Source organism: Numida meleagris, chromosome 13 (assembly GCF_002078875.1).
Source record: "Numida meleagris isolate 19003 breed g44 Domestic line chromosome 13, NumMel1.0, whole genome shotgun sequence".
NCBI classification, from domain to species: Eukaryota; Metazoa; Chordata; class Aves; order Galliformes; family Numididae; genus Numida; species Numida meleagris.
Genome location: NC_034421.1, coordinates 7,789,142 through 7,807,892, shown reverse-complemented (window position 1 = coordinate 7,807,892; position 18,751 = coordinate 7,789,142). Strand labels below are relative to the sequence as shown.

The 18,751-nt window shown below is 40.9% G+C and overlaps 1 protein-coding gene across 1 annotated transcript in view; it reads right to left on the bottom strand.

The window, feature by feature from the left end:
* C13H16orf45 (chromosome 13 C16orf45 homolog) overlaps positions 3,029-18,751 on the bottom strand; it is a 49,121-nt gene continuing 33,398 nt past the window's right edge. The window contains exons 3-6 of the mRNA XM_021411141.1: positions 11,645-11,718; positions 9,208-9,322; positions 7,585-7,667; positions 3,029-6,302 (exon numbers count right to left, since the gene is read on the bottom strand). Of these exons, the coding sequence (XP_021266816.1) occupies positions 6,190-6,302; positions 7,585-7,667; positions 9,208-9,322; positions 11,645-11,718 (385 nt within the window). The 3' untranslated portion in view covers positions 3,029-6,189. The remainder of the gene's footprint in view (positions 6,303-7,584; positions 7,668-9,207; positions 9,323-11,644; positions 11,719-18,751) is intronic.

Sequence of the window (18,751 nt, the reverse complement as noted above, 5' to 3'; positions counted from 1 at the left end):
ATCCTTAATTCACTCTTACTCGGTGTTTAATTATCCAGACAGAGCAGAGAGTTAACACTCAAGGCTTAATGACAATGAAAGAAATTCCTCGAGTCCATAATCTGCTATTCTGGAAAATGAGGGTTTTTCAACTTCTGCAGTTCTGCTATTAATAGGTGCACTTAGTAATTCTTTGTGTTCCTCATACAGCATTGATTATGGCTGCTTCTTAGAAGGAACCTCTTCTAAGAGCTCTGAAGGAAAAAGTAGAGCAAAGTATAAATGGAACAGAACACAAGGAGTTCTGTTGTTTTAATCACACTTTAAAATGTTAAGATAGAGACATAATTAATGTCATACAGAGTCCTACTGTGCAATAAAGTTATCCACTCACTTTAGAAAACAAGGCTGTTTCGCCCAGCATGCTGAGGATGGTAGTTATCCAGGAGCTACAAGTTTGGCACGGAAGTTGCTTTGCTGCTTCACCAGACAGCTTTGAACTTCACTTCATAATCTTAACAAATAGTTAAAATACTACAACTAAATTGGGTTATTACATCATCTCAGTTTTATGGACAAAAGTAAAGAGCTGCATGAGCTTACTCTTAATTTCTTTGATCTTAGTATACTCATTAATGAAATTGTCAAGAGGAACTTCTGCTAGAGTAAATGTCAGGCCTGCCACAAATGAACAGTTGTCTGACCTCATAAGGCACTTGTTCAGTCAACAGTTTTAAAGTAACTGCTTAAGTACTGATTTAACACAACATAATTAATGTAATAAACACCTTTCTCTAAAAGGAAGGGTGGGGAAACTGGTAAAAACTTTATCTAAAGCATAATAAACACTGCGGACAAATCATACTGTCACCACTCTAACTTCATTCTTGGTAGTTGTGAATGTTTTTGTGTGAATAAAATGCCTCATGCCACCTTATGTGATTAACTGCAAAAGGTGAGTTTGATTTTTGTTTTTTTCTTGCTGTGAATGTTCTCATCTTCACTCTCATGTTATCTGTTTAAATCAATTAAAGTTATGATTAAAATAACTTTTCAGAATGATTTGCTTTTTTGCCTTGTAATAGGACAATGCAGTTGCATGGTGAGCTGTGGTTTAACTCATATTTCTATTAATTTCTGAAAATCACAAGGAGAGACAGGCATAATGTGGCAGATAGAGTTGGGGGCATTAGGCCTAGCTGTTGTTTCAGGTATAATATGGAATAATTTGGCCACAGACACATGACAGTGCTTTCTGTATCCTAGATGGTTTAAGGGATTTGGTTTTGAGGGAGGTGTGGTGTGGATTGAACCTGAGCTACCCAGCCTTGCTTAGCTTTTATAGCCACTTACAGAAATGTGAGTGACTGAAGACTGTGGTGTCAGAGAAACCTGCTTATCGGTCTGGGGATAACCCTGTTAGCTTCTCTTTAGTCCTGTCACTTAATTTCTTCTGCCTTGCACTTGGAAACCATTAAGTGTCTCTGCAACTGAACTTTTGCAATTGGAGTACTTAATTCCTCTGTGCCTTTGAAAACCAGAGTTCAGCTCTGGCTTTGAGTGACTTCAACGCTTGGCCTAGCTACCGGTTCAGGCTGCACGCCCATAGAAAGTTGCTGAAGTACTTTAATGTCAACGTTTTACTGAGGTGTAATATGGTGTACTACAGTGGATGTGTGCAACTGAGGAAGTAGAGATCTTACCCTTTTCTACAGCATCCCTGGTATTTGTTTGGAGGATGTGATACAGCATCAAATTCTTTCCAGCATGCACTGCTATAGTAAATGTAGTATTCTTTCTTGTATGGACTGTTTTCATGTTTAATATCATGTGGATGAGGAAAGTAAAACTTAAATCTGAATAGCAGGAGCTTTTTTAATGTAGGAAGCAAACAGTGATACTGATGAAAGAGAATGCTACTTGATAAGGATCTTCCAAGATGTCTCTTGGAGGTATTATTTCTGAGCGCTTTGTGTGGAGTAGGAAATGCTCCTTATAAGAAAGCTCTCTTGAGGCCCCTCTTAGTTGCTCTACTAGTCTAGCCTGGAATATTTACCTAATAGAAAGCTTGTTTTCCATTTAGTTAATTGCCACTGATGTTGCATTTGTTTTCCATAAGCATTTGAGCAGTTTGGCTGTAAGCAGTCTGAAGCCTGATAATGCTGGTTGTACTTAGAGGGAGGAGAGTTGTTTGAAGTACAGATACCTTTATTTGAATGGGTCTTAACCTCAAGCTCAAGGGTGAGAGTATGGTGTGAGATCAAGCTGAACAGAATATTGGGAAAACTTCTGTCCTTAACCATCTGCTCAGCTGCAAATGGAAGAGTGCTCTTATGCCTGTGTAGGAGGGCATAAAGTCTGATTAAAAACTGGATCACATGTGAACTTACGGTCACCAGCCACAAAGATGAAGGCATGCCCGAGTACTTTCTGCAGCCCTGCCAATCAGCCTGCAGCCAAATGGGACTTCATACTGGTGTTTGCACTGTCCATGTAAAATTAGGTAACTACTATTGTTTCTTTTTGGAGGATGAGGGGAAGTATTCTTGAAAGTACTTGGGAACTCATTAACTGTGACTTGGGTAACAAGACATGAGTAACCTGCAGTCACCAGGGGACAGTCAGGCAGAGGAAGTCTGGATGGTGCAATCTCTCCCCATGTATTGCTGGTTTTGAGCCAACGTTCCTCAGTTGGGCTGCGGGGTTATGTTGAAGGCTTCCTGTTGAGCTGAATTGGGTTTTGTTGGAGCGATGCTCAGTTATGTTGGGACCATTATCTTCCCAGTGCAGGGCTAGGAGCTGTGGGCTGTAGTGAGGTTTCAAAGCTGTCTGGGACAGTCATGGCACTAGCCAGGTGTTTGCTCTCCTGTGGGGCCCACTGGAGAACCTTCTTTGCAGTGAGAACTATTTCAGTAGCAGTACAAACTTAGCAAATTCTTTTTCTTGCAGAATAGTAATCCTTGTTTTGAAAAGTATAGCTGCCTAGTAAATGCACTCCATTGTAATCCACAACCACTTCCTTCGGTATTAAGAACAAAACAACGCATGCTTAGTATAATACAGCAGCTTAGTTTATTTGGAAATACATTTAACTTTGCTGACTCTTCAGCAGGCCTAGGGGAGGGTACAAGAGAACCATTTGCTGGTAGAACTAATGATCAGTACAAATAGCACTTCGTCACTTTTTTCATTGCAAGCCAAGATCCTTCCCAGAGCATTGCCATGTTTACCAGCTCGTAGAGAGGCGTCAAATCTACCTCCAACTTCTTTCTGAAGCCTTGCTGCCTTTTTGGCTGGATTAACAGCCAGAACTTCAAGAAAAGCTTTTAGGTGCTTTGGTCAAACAAATTTCCTCTCTGCAGACAGTAACAGCATTGGAGAATTGGCTCTGAAATGACGGCAGCTGCTCCATGCAGCCACCTAAACATACCTGTCTCAGGTTTTCTGCTGGTTTTAAAGCGGGGGGTGTGCACACTGTTCTGTGTTCATTGTGTCATGGAAGCTCCAATGCCTCATGGTAAGTGCTGTATTTTTGTCGCATTTCTTCTTAGTACAAGGACCAAAGTTTCTACACACTTCCCAAGTTTCATTTGTTCAGTTACAGCTGTCTGAAGCAAACCATTAGGGCTGTGCTGTGTTCAGGATGGACAGCATGGTAAACCAGTGCTGCTGACCCCAGCTGAGAACCTCTGTCTTTTTTTTTTTTAAAAAAAACTGAACTTTATTGTGAAGCAGCACTGCAAACTCCTCATCCAAAGGAGCCACGTAAAGAAAACCTTTCAGCGAGGGTATTGCTTCTGGAAATAAAGTTTACTCCCATTAATGCTGCTGTTGATCAAATCCCTCAGGGCACTGGCTAACTATGCTAACTGTGTATGAATACTTTGTGTTTGTATTTGTTGGGCTTTTCCTTCATTTTGGTTAGAGAGAGCTTTGTAGTCATGCCTGCTGAATCCCGGAGGTGTGTAGCTTCATTTTATGTCAGTGAAACTTTTTTAATACAAACCTATGTCTTGCTGATTATTTTCTCTTCCTAAGGGAGTGATGGTAGGCAGCTGTGTGGCACATAGGACTTACCCTGGCCATCAGCACAGCCTGGTTTATACTCCTAATGTTTCTAAGTCACATCTTGTGACACCTGTATGTGAAGCCCTTTGCTTACTGGCATTTGCAATACTTGGTTGTAACAGTAGACCCTCCTCAGGCTTCACTACAGGTTATTTTTTAACTTCCCTTTGGCTTTGTTAACAGCACCAAACATCTATATCTTAAAAGACATCAGGAGTTGTCAGTATCTTAATAGGGTACCAGCAAATTCTGCTGAAGTGTCCAGAAGTCAGTGATCATTCCTTGCACTCCAGTGTGTATTTTCCCTCACAGGTAAAGCAGTCCCTCCCAGAACTCCCACAAGCACCCAGGTGCTATACAGCCTACAACTCACCAGACAGAGTAGCTGTTACCACCTACGGGGCTCGATACGTTGTGTATCAGTGAGGGTGCCCAACTGTATTTGACTACTCAGCCTTGGGTATGTTTCCTCTTTATGTCTTTGTTCAAAGTATTTAATGTGCTTCGTGTCTTCCTGGAAACCTTTTGGTGTTATTTCATCCTTAATCCTTGCATCTTAAGGAACTTGTCACTACCAGTCCTGTGTCATGTGTGAGCTTGGATTCTGCAGTGACTCTGGAAATGCGAATGTTCCGATTCTAGAGGGTTGTTTTCTAATTTGTACAAGAACAGCCTGATTTGCTTTTGATGGTGTTTCTCCTCAAAACTTAGTAAGGTACTTTCTCTAAAAATGTGTCTATTCTTTCTGGGTAGCTCTGCTGTTGGTATTTTTCCCCTTTACCCATAAGTGCAGCTCTTTTCTGTACAAGTGCACATTTAACTTGGCTGGTTTTGCAAAATTGAAGTTACTCTTCGAAACTTTCTTATTTGAAGAACTTTTTGCTATCCGTTTGTTACTTCTAAGCCTGAGATTGTTTTCTCATCATATCATGTATATTTACTTGAATATTTACACCTATCACAATACATTTATATGGAATAGTCACACACCTACTGGCTACTGACAGCTAATATTAGATTCTACAGGGTTTAATCTGCATAGAGACCAGAAATGCATTAAATGGAGAAACACACACGTCTTTCTGTATTGCCCTTAACTTTAAACCTATTTTGTGTAGGATGTGATCATCTTCACAGGTATCTACTTCTGTGTTTTTCTATTTGTCTTGTGGCCAATTTGTATTGGGTGGCTAACGTCTTCCCATGCTTGAAAGCTTCTATTTCTTATGGTCATTAATTACGCAATTAATAGCTGGTTTTAAGCTATTAGTTAAATGCTGTTTCTGTGTTTTTATGTTCAGCTCTTCTCCCAGCAACCCACCGCTGGTAGGTAATCTCATACTGCATACAACTTCAATAGAAGACAAAACTTCTGTTGATTACTCCTCTCAGTCTATGTTAGGTGGAGAGCTATGAGAGAAATAAGACAGTGTTGGAATAATCATTTATTTACACATTACTGTAGCTGTGCTTTCTAGAGCTTTACCAAGATTCATTTTCCCTGGTGAAAGCAATATTTGATTTGAGTAACTCAGAAATCATAAAGGGTGTAAGACCTGTATCTACTTGCAGCATCCTTGTTACTGATATTCAGTCTTGAGAAAATTCCAAGTGAAACTCCACAGCAGAGTAGCTAAGCATCACACTAGCTTGAAAGTTGTTTTGTATGTAACATCAGTTACCCTAAAACTGCTTAATTTATCAGTTGTACTAATACTGCATTGCTGTTTGTGGCTCTCATTTTAAAAAGTAGCCAAGATAGAATATTCCAGCAAATGCTTGAATGTTGTTTGTGAGAGGGGAAAGGTATACAACAAATTCTTATGAAGTGACCTATTAAAATTGCTTTTTAAATATTACTTGATGAAACTTCTTTCACTTTTATCACTGGGATATTTTTGTTAACACTATTACAGATCTCTTCTGGTCACTGGACAGCCACTATATGGATTTCTCGCTTTTTAGGCATGCGTGTTGAGTGATCCATGCAACAGTGAAGAACCTGCCATTGTACATTCCATGTATTACAGCTGTACCACAGTTGATCTTTGTTCATCTAGTGGAATGCTGTTAAATCCCTCTACCCTACAGTTTCCTTCAGTGAAAACATCTGAAAAGACAAATGTGGTAGAGAGCCCAGAGCTACATGATGCTGCATTGTGTGGCTCCACAGCAATCTTTAATAATGGCCAATCCTGCCTTGGCAATGGCAGGCTTGCTTGGAGGAGGTTCTGCCTTCTTTTCTGCTGGGCTGCCTGCAATGTTCAAAACAGGACATCATTAAAATCAAGTTATTCCTTCCCATGTCTGCCTTCAAGAATATAAACCAATTATTCTCCCTGCCTGTTCCCCTGTCTACCTCAAAACTCTTTCAACTTCTGTTTCGGTGATAATATTCAGGATGCCTTATCCCTTCAGGGGAAAGAGCTAGTAGGGGTTAAAGAATCCTGGCATTCCTAAGGGTAAGCTCCTTGCATCTTGTTCAGTCCAGGTACTCTTATTCACAGCCACATGGTCAGATAAAAGGTCCTCCCACAGAGAATCACTTTACTGAACATCTCTAGGTACAGAGCTTGAAGAATAAGAATCTTAGTAAAGCTTATTCTCTCAAACTTGGATGCCCTAACTAGGAGAACAAAAAATGGCAGGCTTTCATTTTTTTTAGGGTGAAAGGAATTTCTACAACCCTAACATCGCATTTAATAGACACACAATAAACTAACAAGGAAGATAAGTCATGCTCCCTGTGACTAAAAGGGTATAAATAATTAACGATGCATCTTGAAGTGTTTCTGCCAGCCTTGTACTTCAGTCACCGCATGTTCCCCTGAATGTTCTGTAGCAAGGTGCTGATCTATGCAAAGTGGTGGTGTTTGGGTACCAACCTCTTCAGCCTGGGACTGAATTTACCATCCATGGACACTACTCTCGCTTGACTATTTCCATGTCTGACAGGTGAAAATCAATCTAGTAATTTCTTCTAAAACTCCTGCTGTGACAATTTTGTGTGAAAACGGGAGCTAAAAGCTTTCCAGGGATCAGGAAACTTGTGTGTTTGTAGTACTATCTGTAATCAGTTTGGGTTGAGTTGACTGAGAAGTTTATTTATGGTGATGTGAAGTAGGAAACTTGAGGAAGCTGTAGAGGTTTGCAAACTTGTTGCTATTATATACCTTGCCAGCTGTGAACTAGACAGTCTTGGCTTCAGATATCCTAGCATATATCAGGAAAACCCTCATAAGCTATTTTTGTGAAATGAGAAGGGAAAATGATTGGAGGAAAAAACATCCAGCTGCTTACAAAAGCAGGTTGTGACAATATGCATATACTAATATAATTTGCATCTTTAAAATGTAAAAAACAATTTTTAAGTGGCTGTACATGATGTGGATGTAAGGGGTAACGGGGTATCTGAAGTCTAAGTGGCTGCAGTCTAGATTTGGCAGTGGCTGGCCTAAGATAGCCATTGAAAACACCCTTATATCCAGTTGTCCTTGGGGTTATTCCTATTGTTTTTCTTAATGTTTAGGAACTCACTGGTAAGAGACTGTGTTGCTTTGTCTAAGGGTTTTAACTTAGTACGTAGGAATTCAGCCATCTCCTTGTCTTCTTCCTTCTCTCTGGAAAAAAAAGAAAGTATGTTACAGACAATGTTTTCTTTGCAAATGGGACAGTGAAAGCCAGAGAGCTAGGATCAAATCACTAGTAAATGAGGGGCTTTGTTCTTGTCAAAAATACTTTTTTTTTTGCTGCTTATTAGAGCATAATATTTGCCTAAATGAAAACGTGAACAAGCCTCTTCTCGAATTCAAATAAACTTTTTCCCCAAAGCTTTTCACTAACAGCGCTGGATTCACTGTATTCCCTGATCAGTGCATTTAAACCACAAAGCATCATCAATTTTAAGCCGGCCTCACCATCCTTCCTCCACAAAATGAAGCAGAGGATACAAACGTGTGCTACGCTAATGCTTGATGTAAATGTCAACTTAGACAAAATACAAAATCTTACAGTCTTCCACTGCCACAATCTTCACCAAAACAAAGTACATTTCTTTTTCCATGAAGACCACAGCATTAGGCTGAAACTGGGCACAAAAGTTGGTGTTACTGTCCTTGACAGCCGCTTATAATGACATTTCCATGCTAGTTTTTCTGTTATCTTATTTAAACTCTAACAAGTGCACTGATGGAGTATCTCAGAGAAGATGGAGACTTTGTTGTCCAAAGTTTTAAAGCAAACCATCAGGTTTTACTGCAAATGTGACTCAACGCTAATGTAGCCGCATCTGCACAGTGCGTGGCATTATGCTTTCAGGAGCCTACAATTAGGCTTCTGTAGTTTCTGGCTGCGGCCAGTGTTTGTGATGTGCACACAGAACCAGCTCTGGATTATGTTACCAGCTCAGGCTTTTTGTCAGGCTGCTGCCTTTGGCCAGCTCTCTTTGATCAGCTGCAGGACTGGCAAGCTTTCTTCTCTCTGGTCCTTTGCCTTCTTAGAATTTCAATGCGTTGGAACAGATACTGTCATTTAGGCTAAATGGGCTGATGGAGACTTGAATTGTTGAATTAAAGAGGGGGGGAAGAAACAGCAAAATCCCATTTATGTGGTATTGGAACTCAGTTCAGCAACTCAAAATCAGCTGTACAGGAAGACCACAACTCTGGGCTGAGATTCCAAACTCATCCTTTAGGTTAGGTAGACCTGTATTAGCAATTGCATTCTTATTGTTCTAATGCTGCAACAGGGAAAGAACAGTGAGAACAAATTTTGTATTGAAAAATAATAATAATAATTGAGATGTCTGCACCCCTGCCCTTTCAGAATTCTATTTCACACCTACCGCCAGTGACAAGATCCTCTGGCAGCAGTGACAGCCCTTCTCTTTGTAATGGTAAATGCCCAGTCGCATTCTGATGAGAAAATAAGTCTAAACCCCTCTGTCATCATGGGATGTCAACTAGAACATTTATGGTGTGGAGAGCAGAAAAAATCTAGTTTGTTGTGTTTTCCTTTTTCTGTGGAATTAAAGGCAAAAGCCTTTAATTTGGAAACCAGTTTTAAAAGACCAACTCTCTCTTATAAATATTGTCACTCCCTCTAGTGTAGAATTAGACTTGTGAAATCTTGGGCATGAATTTGGTTGCTTTTAGTTCTTACCTTAATCTCTCCACCTCTGCATCATCTACAAGAAAATCTCTTTTTTGCACCAGTCTATGGATCTTCTGAATCAGTTCATCTTCTCTTTGTTTCTCCATCTTTGTTTTTTCTTTTTCTGGTCAAAAACAGGGCGGGGAGAAAAAAGGCTATTACTTCAGATTCCAGGGAGCTGGGCAGAGGAACTGCAGCTGTCTAAGAATGTTTTGGTGGTGGAAGTTCATGGTTCTGCAGAACCGTCAAGTTCTGTCAGCTGTCTTTTTTCTTTCTTCTACTTACCATCTCTTGTGTCCAGTTTAGTGGGCTAGAGTCTTTGTGAAGGGCTTGTCAAGGCTATTACTTTTAATACTATATTACCCTAGAAGGCACAACTTTGATATTTTGCTAACTTGTTAAAAAGTGTTTTGGCTTTTAAAAACAACAACAACAAAAGCCAAGAACAGGAACAGCCAAACCCCATCACACCCAATAACAAAAAGAAACAACGGTCCATTCTTCATTAAAATACACCAACTCCTCTTGATCTCAGGGAAAATGAGAGCATTCCAAAAGGAATAATTTTTCTCTGTTTCACGACAGACAGAGCCATCATAAAATAAAATCTAGCTACAAGGCATCTTCTCTTTCCATTACAGATAGTAGGAGCTACTTTACACTTCTTTTCCACCTACCCTCACCATGGACTGTGACATGTGGTCTCCTATCCCCTCCTATCTTTAGTATCCCCTCCTATCTTTAGAAAACTGGCTGCCCAGTGCCTGAAATGCATGCATGCTCTACTGTGGCATAGTACCATAAACGCTGTATACTAAAAGCCTGATCTCGTGTTGCCTGCAATCAGCTAACTCACGTCCACTGAAACCAAAGAGCAGGGCCCTACCCCAATCTGTCCACCGAAAGGAAAATTCTCATTCAGATGCTATGAATGAACCCATTTCTGGAAAATGGTTTTTCTAGGTTAGACACACACTATGTAAGCACTCCATTTTGCATGAATGCCAGCGCTGCCATTGTTAAGGTGAAAGTGTTCTTGCCATGAGTCTGCCAAAAGGTGGTGCTGCCGGATCTACTCGTACTTAAATTCTGAACTTTTGCTGAGATCTGCAAAGTGCTGAGGAGAAACTGTTGTCTGTTCATCTCTGCTTAATGCTTTGTGACTGGAAAACGGTTTCAAAAAGATTATTGGAAAAAAAAAACCACCACCGCATGCAAAACCCTCAAAACTGATGAACTTGAGGAGTTAGGTACAAGATAAAGGGGCTAAGAAAATTGCAGACTAGAAGAGGTGATGCAAGGGTACTCATTCATGGCTATTTTCTATCACTCGTCATCCTTTCCCATGTTATTTAAAAACCAAGAATGAACCAAAAGTTTTGTTATAAATCTAATGTGGCCTGTAAGTAACTAAGAAGCGTAAAGAAAGGAAAAATAAGAAACATCGTGAATCTTCTTTCATGGAGTGCAGAGAAAAATGGAAGAGTTCTTGTCTAAATGAGAGCGTGTGGACTCTGAGAGAGAACAACCGACCTCTTTTTTATTTAATGAGTGACCTGTTCTCTCATTCTGGGGAATAACGCTGTTTAAAGTTGCACAATAAAATGTAGGGGGAAGAGGTGAGGATGACGAAAGGAAAACCAGCCCTTTGCAGTGAGGTAGCAGCAGATTACTTCTGAGAGGTGCTAAAAATGTGCAGTAACGTTTAATGTAGATAGCCTGGTGAAGCCTCTGAGTGCTTTCAAAATCTGCCTGCAAAACGCTTCAAGCAGAGTAGTTCTGTTGTGGATGATCTGAAACAGCAACGCTGTAGCGAAGCACGACTTCTTATTTATTTCAGATGGAGTTTGGATGTGAGGATTATAAAATTGCACACAACTCCGTCCCTCCTCAGAGCAGTGTATTTGCAGTAAATTAAAGGCAAAATGCAAAGCACGCTTTTGCTTCTTGCTTTCTGTAGGAACCTGTTTCCCTTTGCTCTGGAAGGCAGATTTAACTATAGCTGTGACAATGAATTAGTGTATCTGGGAAAAAATCTCTCCCATTCACAGTAATGGTTTTAAATCCTTCTCCATTCTCCCTTTTATCTCAGTGCTCTGCCTTTTCTACTTGACAATCTCTGTTCCGGTTGGTTCCTCCGAGATTCCCAAGGGATTAAAAGAGCAAGGGAACGTGCACCTTATTTGAGCGATATTTGCAGGTTTGCTGTCAAGGGAGCAGTGAAATTCAGCATGAAAACAACTTTAGAGGCCAGAAAATTAAAGACGAGAAGGAAAAAAGAAATAAAAATAAAGACTAGAGGAAGGAGGAAATATATGAAGACAGAAGATATGAAACAGCCCTGCGGGGAGGCTTCTGACTGTGCTAGGAGCAGAGGCATACTCCTGAAACCATCCCCTGCATTGCCCAGGCATTATCTTGATATTGAGATAGAGACAGCCATTACCTGGGATCGCTACCAAACTCTGCAGCTCCTTCTTAAGGTTCATAATGTCTTTGCAAAGCTGGATGTCATCCATCCTGCAGAAAGAGAAAAAGCACAGTCAGAGACATGCAAACCCCATCCTGTGTTGACAGAATTGGATGGATCTCATCTGAGTATGTGGTACTGTTCCTTTCCTGGGACATGCGTATCAGATCGAAGGGCTGGCTTTTAACCTTGGGATTCTGATGCAGTTCATTCACCAGCTGTAACAGATAGCAAAAGCTGTACTATAGTCCCTGTTGAGCCTTTGGTTACTTGTCTTACTGGGATCTGATTTGTACGAAGGTCATACTTGTCACTGCAGATTATTTCAGTTGTCCCTTGAATGCCATCAAACCGAGCAGGCATCCCTATATATTTAATAGTTGTGGAAAAGATGGGTGTGCCATGCTGCACATATTGCAGCAACAATTTTCACTGAGAAAAGAGCAAGAGGGAGAGCAGCAGTGATCCTGGGAAGGGGCTAGCAGAAGCTGGTGTGGTATTTGGCACAGCAAGGACAAGATTTATCTTCCACTACCAATTTTCTTTGTGACCTTACTAATAACTTAGTCCTGGAAGTTAGAAGATTCAGCATTGGCTTTCCAGCAAGCATTGTATTTTACTGCTTCAGTCACACTGGTAGCCAAGGCTCATGGTTCAGAGGACTGCATCATAGGCTTCCATTAGAAATCACAGCATAACAAGCACAAAGAGGAAGCTGAAGTGCTATCAGAGCTTGGATTGTCACAATGCTATTCCAAGACAGGAAACCTGAGGTATGAGAGCATGCATGTAAGAGTGAGCGAGCGCACAACGGATAATGCAGTCCAATTACAGAATTAATAGAATAGTGGGAAAAGTAGGTGTTTCTGGCACAAATAAGATTTTAATCACAACCAAAGAACTTTTATTCTCCCTGCCGCCTGTGTCCGCAATGCAGGTCTCCACAGGGAGCCGTCCCTCAGATGCTTTGCTCATGTTGTTAAAATGTGTTGATCCTTTTATTATTTTCTGCTTTGATTATCTCCATTTTGCCAGTTCTCTTCCATTCATTGTGCTATGACAGCTCCTTCTGCTCTTTTTCACTTCTCTCTTCCCCAAATGACGCAGTGAAATACCTCTCATAATATTCTTTATTGCTAACCTCCTGATTTAGGGGCTTGAGCATTGTTCTGGACTCTTCCAGGAGTTGTTGAGATAGTTTTTCTCTCAAGGCATTGCTCTCCTGCTATACATCTGGTTTACGAGTCTTGCTGTTATTGGCAAGATCAGCATGTTAACCTCAGGGCTAGCCTATGGTTCACTGCCATGTGTGTTCAGCACACCTGGGGACAGAGACCTTTATACCCAGGATTTTTCTTGCTTGGACTCCTCATATTCATACTGATCACGAGCAAAGCCTGTTTTACTCTTGAGACCCATCACGCTAAATGGTACTAAAATTACTTTTATCAATTAACAATCTTAAACACTGTCCCCTTGGGAGAACTGGTAATCAAACTGTGCTGGGATGTGAGCAAGCCACGCAGCTCCTTATTCATTCAATGCTCATGCAGTTTGGGGGCATATTAATATAATGAGCGTTAATATATTTGAAGAAAACGGACATGGTTAACAGAAAGAAGACAGGTTTTTTTGCAAGAAACATGCACTATTGAACTGCTGTATTCAAATAGCTGAGGGTCAGACCCTCAACTAGCAAAGAGAACAGTGAGTTTCTACTTTTTCCTATGAGGTAAGTTGGGCTCCATTCTGGGAAGATCTGAAAGATGCTATTACTTCACTGCCTCAGTTTGGCTCCCTGCCCTTCTCAAGAAACTCCCAAAAGCTAATGCCATTGCATTAAAATACCACTGGCAGTACGTTCCAAGTGAGCAAAATCATCCATGTTTGGTAGTCCCTGTGGCCCCTATGCTCCATATTACCTATTGCTGGGAAAAGTACAGGCTTTATACACTTTCCCCAATTCTAGATGCAATTGCCCCCACTATTTTAGTTCTACTTTTTTTTTCTTTTTCATCTGACTGCAGAGCATAACGCTTGTCCTCTCCATATGCATTCTTTGCATTTCTTTTTCCCATCTCATAACTCACAGGAGATAAGTAAAACTGTGGCCAAGCACTTAAGGGCTGCAGCAGCTCTGTGACAACCTGAATTTCAAAAGTCATGCTCCAGGTGACTTCTCCAGAGTCCCAGCTCCATAGGCAAGTGCATTCTGATGATGGACAAAGCTTCAACTGACCATCTGTACCAATCCCTTAGGCACACAGAACATCTTTCCTCCCATCTGTGTAAAACAGCCTTTGTGTTTTTCATCCACTCCATGGTGACAATCAGGAAAAAAATCAAATTAAAAAAAAATGATATGCTTAAATTACTAAAGGAGGGATATGGGATATATTCATAGATACCACATGAAGGCATCATCCATCTGACTTAATGAAAGCAGGAAGGATAGCTGCTTTTAACTAAAAAACATTCCTAGCAATTAGCACTGAATGTAGGGCAGCAACTGATGTCCTGGGCAAGGGTCACCTCACTGCTCTCAAAGAAAAGGGAAAAGAGAAAGGACTCATGGGGAAGAAAGCCCTTGGAAGGCTGTTTAATCCAGAGTGTTACTATGATCCTCCTTCTCTTTTCCCCTTTGTGCTCTGGTTCTTGTGCTGGATAGTCAGGGTTTGATGGAGAGCATATCTGTAGTATTGTCAGACCTCTTAAAGAAGTAAAAAAAGAGCTCTGGCAATCTTAGAGCAGGCATATGTATAGCACAGAAAACAAAAACCCTTTGGGTCCCTTAACCTTTTACAGAGAAGCTGGAGAGACATGCCGAGATTATTCTGTAGCACTTGATGTTCCACATTGTGTGATCCATCAGATTGCAAGATGGACAAGAGGGAAAGCTGCACAGACTATTGTCCATCTTATTTAAGAGCACTGCTGTGCTCCCTGTGCACCCGGTGCTCTTCTCGAAGGAGAGCAACACAAGCAGGTTGCTATTCTGTGCTGAATGTAGTAGAATCCCTATATATAGAGTAGCCCAGGGTACTGAAATGATACACTTCAGGTCTGCTTAAGCAATCTCCAAAGCTGCTCAAGATATATGCATAAAATTTGCAATATCAACACAACCTTTGCTGAACTCTCTGTCCTTTGGATTTTGCAGTCCCTGCAAAATCATCTTTAATGTTGTAGAAAAAGCATCAGTAAACCAAACAGGAGTTACAGTATGTCTGTTTCCCCCAACAAGCTAAACTTTAAATGTCTGCCCAGCAATCCTGAATATATGAGATACCACGATGATAAAACATTTCTCTTATTAAGAGCCCAAATCCATTCCTGGAGAAACTGAAATAGTACTGAGCTAGGAATGGACTTTCTTGACACACAGTAATTCTGTTTTTCTAATTTTTAATGGCTTATTGTAAGAAACCTTCTGCATGCTTTGAGATATATCATAGGAGCTTGTATTATTTTCTTTCTTTGTATTTCAAACTATCTTGTCAAAACCTAAAAGCAGATTCTTTGTTTGCCCCTAAAAAAAAATAAAATAGCTCACAATGAATAAACAGCATGAGCAAAGGATTTTCTAAACATGTCACAAAATGACAGGAAAATAAATGGGTCGGAAGAGTCTTCAGTAATCAGGCATAGTGACTCATCCCTGATACGTTTCTTTGGTCCAGTTACCAGGAGAAGAATGCTCCAGGCACTGTCCTTCCCATAAGATCCACAAGTGAGGTGACAGCATGAGTCACCTCTGCCATCCACCATCTGGACAAGGGGGTGAAGGGCAAAGAAACAGAGGAGACCTCCTGTTCATCTGTGCCCTGGAGGGTCTCTGAGACTGTGGAAGATAATGGCAGACAGAGAGGAAATAACAACAAAACATTCTGTACTGGAAATGGAAGGAGTATTTTGTTCTGTTTCAATAGAAATTATTCCATGGCAGCTCTTCTTCCCAGCTGGGGAAAACCTGTTATAAAACCCAGGTACCAGCTACAGCCATGCTTTCTTCAAGAAAAGAAAAAAAAAAAGGCAAAAATGATAGTAAAAGGCAAAAGGAAAACCACTAAATGCTCACTGTCATGGTCTGCCAAGAAAAAACAGAGCCAACAAGCTTGTCAAATGCTTAAGATTTGTGGGTTAGAACCATGTAGGTCGCTCTGAAAGTAATGCCTCCTATTTATTTCCATGGAAACTACAACAAAGAGCACAGTAACAATATTTGATAAAGCAAATTCTCAGCTACAAAACACTATTTTGCAACACAGTCACCACCATTAGCTGTGCATTTTTGCCAGTGATGAACAAGAGCTGCATGCTGCACTCGTAAATATGCACCAGCGGAGGTGCCCTGCTGTCACTGTCACCACTACCGAAACACACCACCAGTGCCTCACTGTGCGACAGCCACCATTTGGTCTTCATCAACATTCAGCAAGTGTCCATCAGTGTCAGGGGGTCCAATTTTTTCCACATGGAGGAAACACCCCTTTGCTTTATACACGCTTCTATGTCAGACACCATTCTGTCAGAGTGCACCCCTGCTGCCATCTGTCACATGGCAACAAAATGTCATTGGATACTTGTGGGAAGGTTTGGCTTCCACTGCCATCCCACTGCCATCCGCCAACATAATAAAACAGGAGGTATTACTTTTGAAGCAGCCCTCACAATATGTGTTTGTGAGCTCAGCACCAGGTGTTTCTTAGGCTGGAAGACATAAAGCTGGCAACTCAGATAACAGATTGCTGACCAGCCTTCTTCACATGTCAGGTTACAAATCAAAATCCTATGATTACCTTTAACTATTAAATTAAGCAAGTCTGTCTTTTCTTGCTAAAAGCACTCTTCAATGGAAGAACAGTGGATAGAAGCACTGGACCGCAACGTTGTAAAGTGATGCTGTAATTCAGCTGTCATTTCATTCAGTTGAAGATGGCACGACTTGAAAATCCCAGTCCCTGGAGGTCACATTTTAGGCATACTTCACAGAAATTCAGAGCATTGTCTAAAGAAGCTGTCTGTATTTCATTTTTACTGACATCGTTACATTCCCTTGAGCTTGGCCATCTCCTCTGCCAGTTATGAAGTGCTACTGTCAGCTTCACTAGTAACAAGAACAGGAGCATTCCTGGAAATACCCCACTATGGAAGGAAATGTATCTCTACAAAAAATTGTCTAAGCTAATTTGTCTAAAAACATACAGTGGAGTAGTTGGATATATATTCAGAAGTATTTAAGACCCATTACAGTATTATACAGAAGACTGAACGTAAAAGCACAGGGCCAACTCATATGCGTGGTTCATTTAAACTGGTCTGGTAGTAGTATTTTTTGTTATTGGGCAGTAGAAGTAGGAACCTCAAGTTTTTGGTATGTATCATCATTAGCAGAATCAATGATAAACTTCCTTCTTTATTAGCTTCCATATTTGAACTTTTCTTCTTTTTAAAACAAGAAGAGCAACTACCAAAGATCAAAGATGAACAGAATATAAAAGTATCCGGTATAAAAATCAAACACCTGTAATAAGTCCATTTCAGAACTTTCCAATCCATTGTTGAATCACAGCTGATCTATATATACTCTCCTACATATAGCAAAATGCAAGTCCACTGTAATCACAGAATCATAGAATGGCTTGGGTTGGAAGGGACTTCAAGGATCAAGTTCCAACCCCCAGGCCACAGGCAGGGTTGCCAACTGCTAGATGAAATACTCGATCAGATTGCCTAGGAACCCATCTAATCTAGCCTTGAATGTTTCCAGGGACAGGGTTTCCACAACCCCTATAGGCAACCTGTTCCAGCACCTCACCACCTTCTCAGTGAAAAACTTCCCCCTGACATCTAATCTAAATATTCCCTCCTTTAGTTTAGAACTTTACCACTATGTACCTGTGTAAAAAACTGATTTCCCCCATTTATAATCATCTTCTTTCCCAAAAGCTCCATATCCTTCCTGTGTTGGAGGCCCCAGACCTGGACACAGTACTCCACATGGGGCCTCATGAGAGCAGGGTAGAGAGGGACAATCCCTTCCCTTGCCCTGCTGGCCACTCCTCCTCTGATGCAGCCCAGGATAACATTGGCCTTCCAGGCAGCAAGAGCACACTGCTGGCTTGTGTTCAGTTATGCATCTACCAGGACACCTAAGTCCTTCTCAGCAGGGCTGCTCTCAAGGAGTTCTACTCCAGGTCTGTATACATATCTCAGATTACCCCGACCCAAGTGCAAAGCCTTGCACTTTGCTTTGTTGAACCCTATTAGGTTTGCAAGGGCTCACCTTTTGAGTTTATCAAGGTCCCTCTGAATGGCATCCCTTCCTTCTGCCATATCAACTGCACTACTCGGATTGCTGTCATCAGCAAACTTGCTGAGGGTGCACTCAATCTCATAATCTATGTCACTGATAAAGATGTTAAAGAGTACCGGCCCCAAGACAGACCCGTGGGGGAAAACACTTGTTACCATCTGGACATAGGACGATTGACCAGAACCCTCTGGCTGCGACCTTCCAACCAATTCCTTATCCACCAAATTGTCCATCCTTCAAATCTATATCTCTCCAATTTAGAGATAAGGATGTGGTGGGGGACCATGTCAAAGGTCATAATCATATACTGAAGGTAATCATAACCGAATGAAGGAACCTCTCACTTCTGCAGTTCTTGTGTAACTTGGTGTTGCTTCACTCTGCAGTGGTCGCATAAAGCTAGGCAGTCAGCAGACATACCCCAGTGTACTTCAAAATACCAATATCCTGTGGGTACCACAAAAGACATAAAAGTAAGAATCCTACTGGACCTCTGTTGATGTGTTATTGTCCTTAGAAGGAACTTTGACTATGAATGTTTCTCCATGATGAATTTACCCTAAATGTAAAATTCCACCATTGTGTCCAGTACTCTCTATAATAGCCTAACAACCATTACTGACTATCTCACCTCTACTTCTACAAGCAATAGGTACATCAATGTCATCGCAGCAAAAGAGAGATTTCTTGTTTTTGTGAAGTGGGAACAGGATAAATATTAAAAAGGAAAACAAAAAGTAAGCCTAACTGGAAGAAAAAAAGCACAA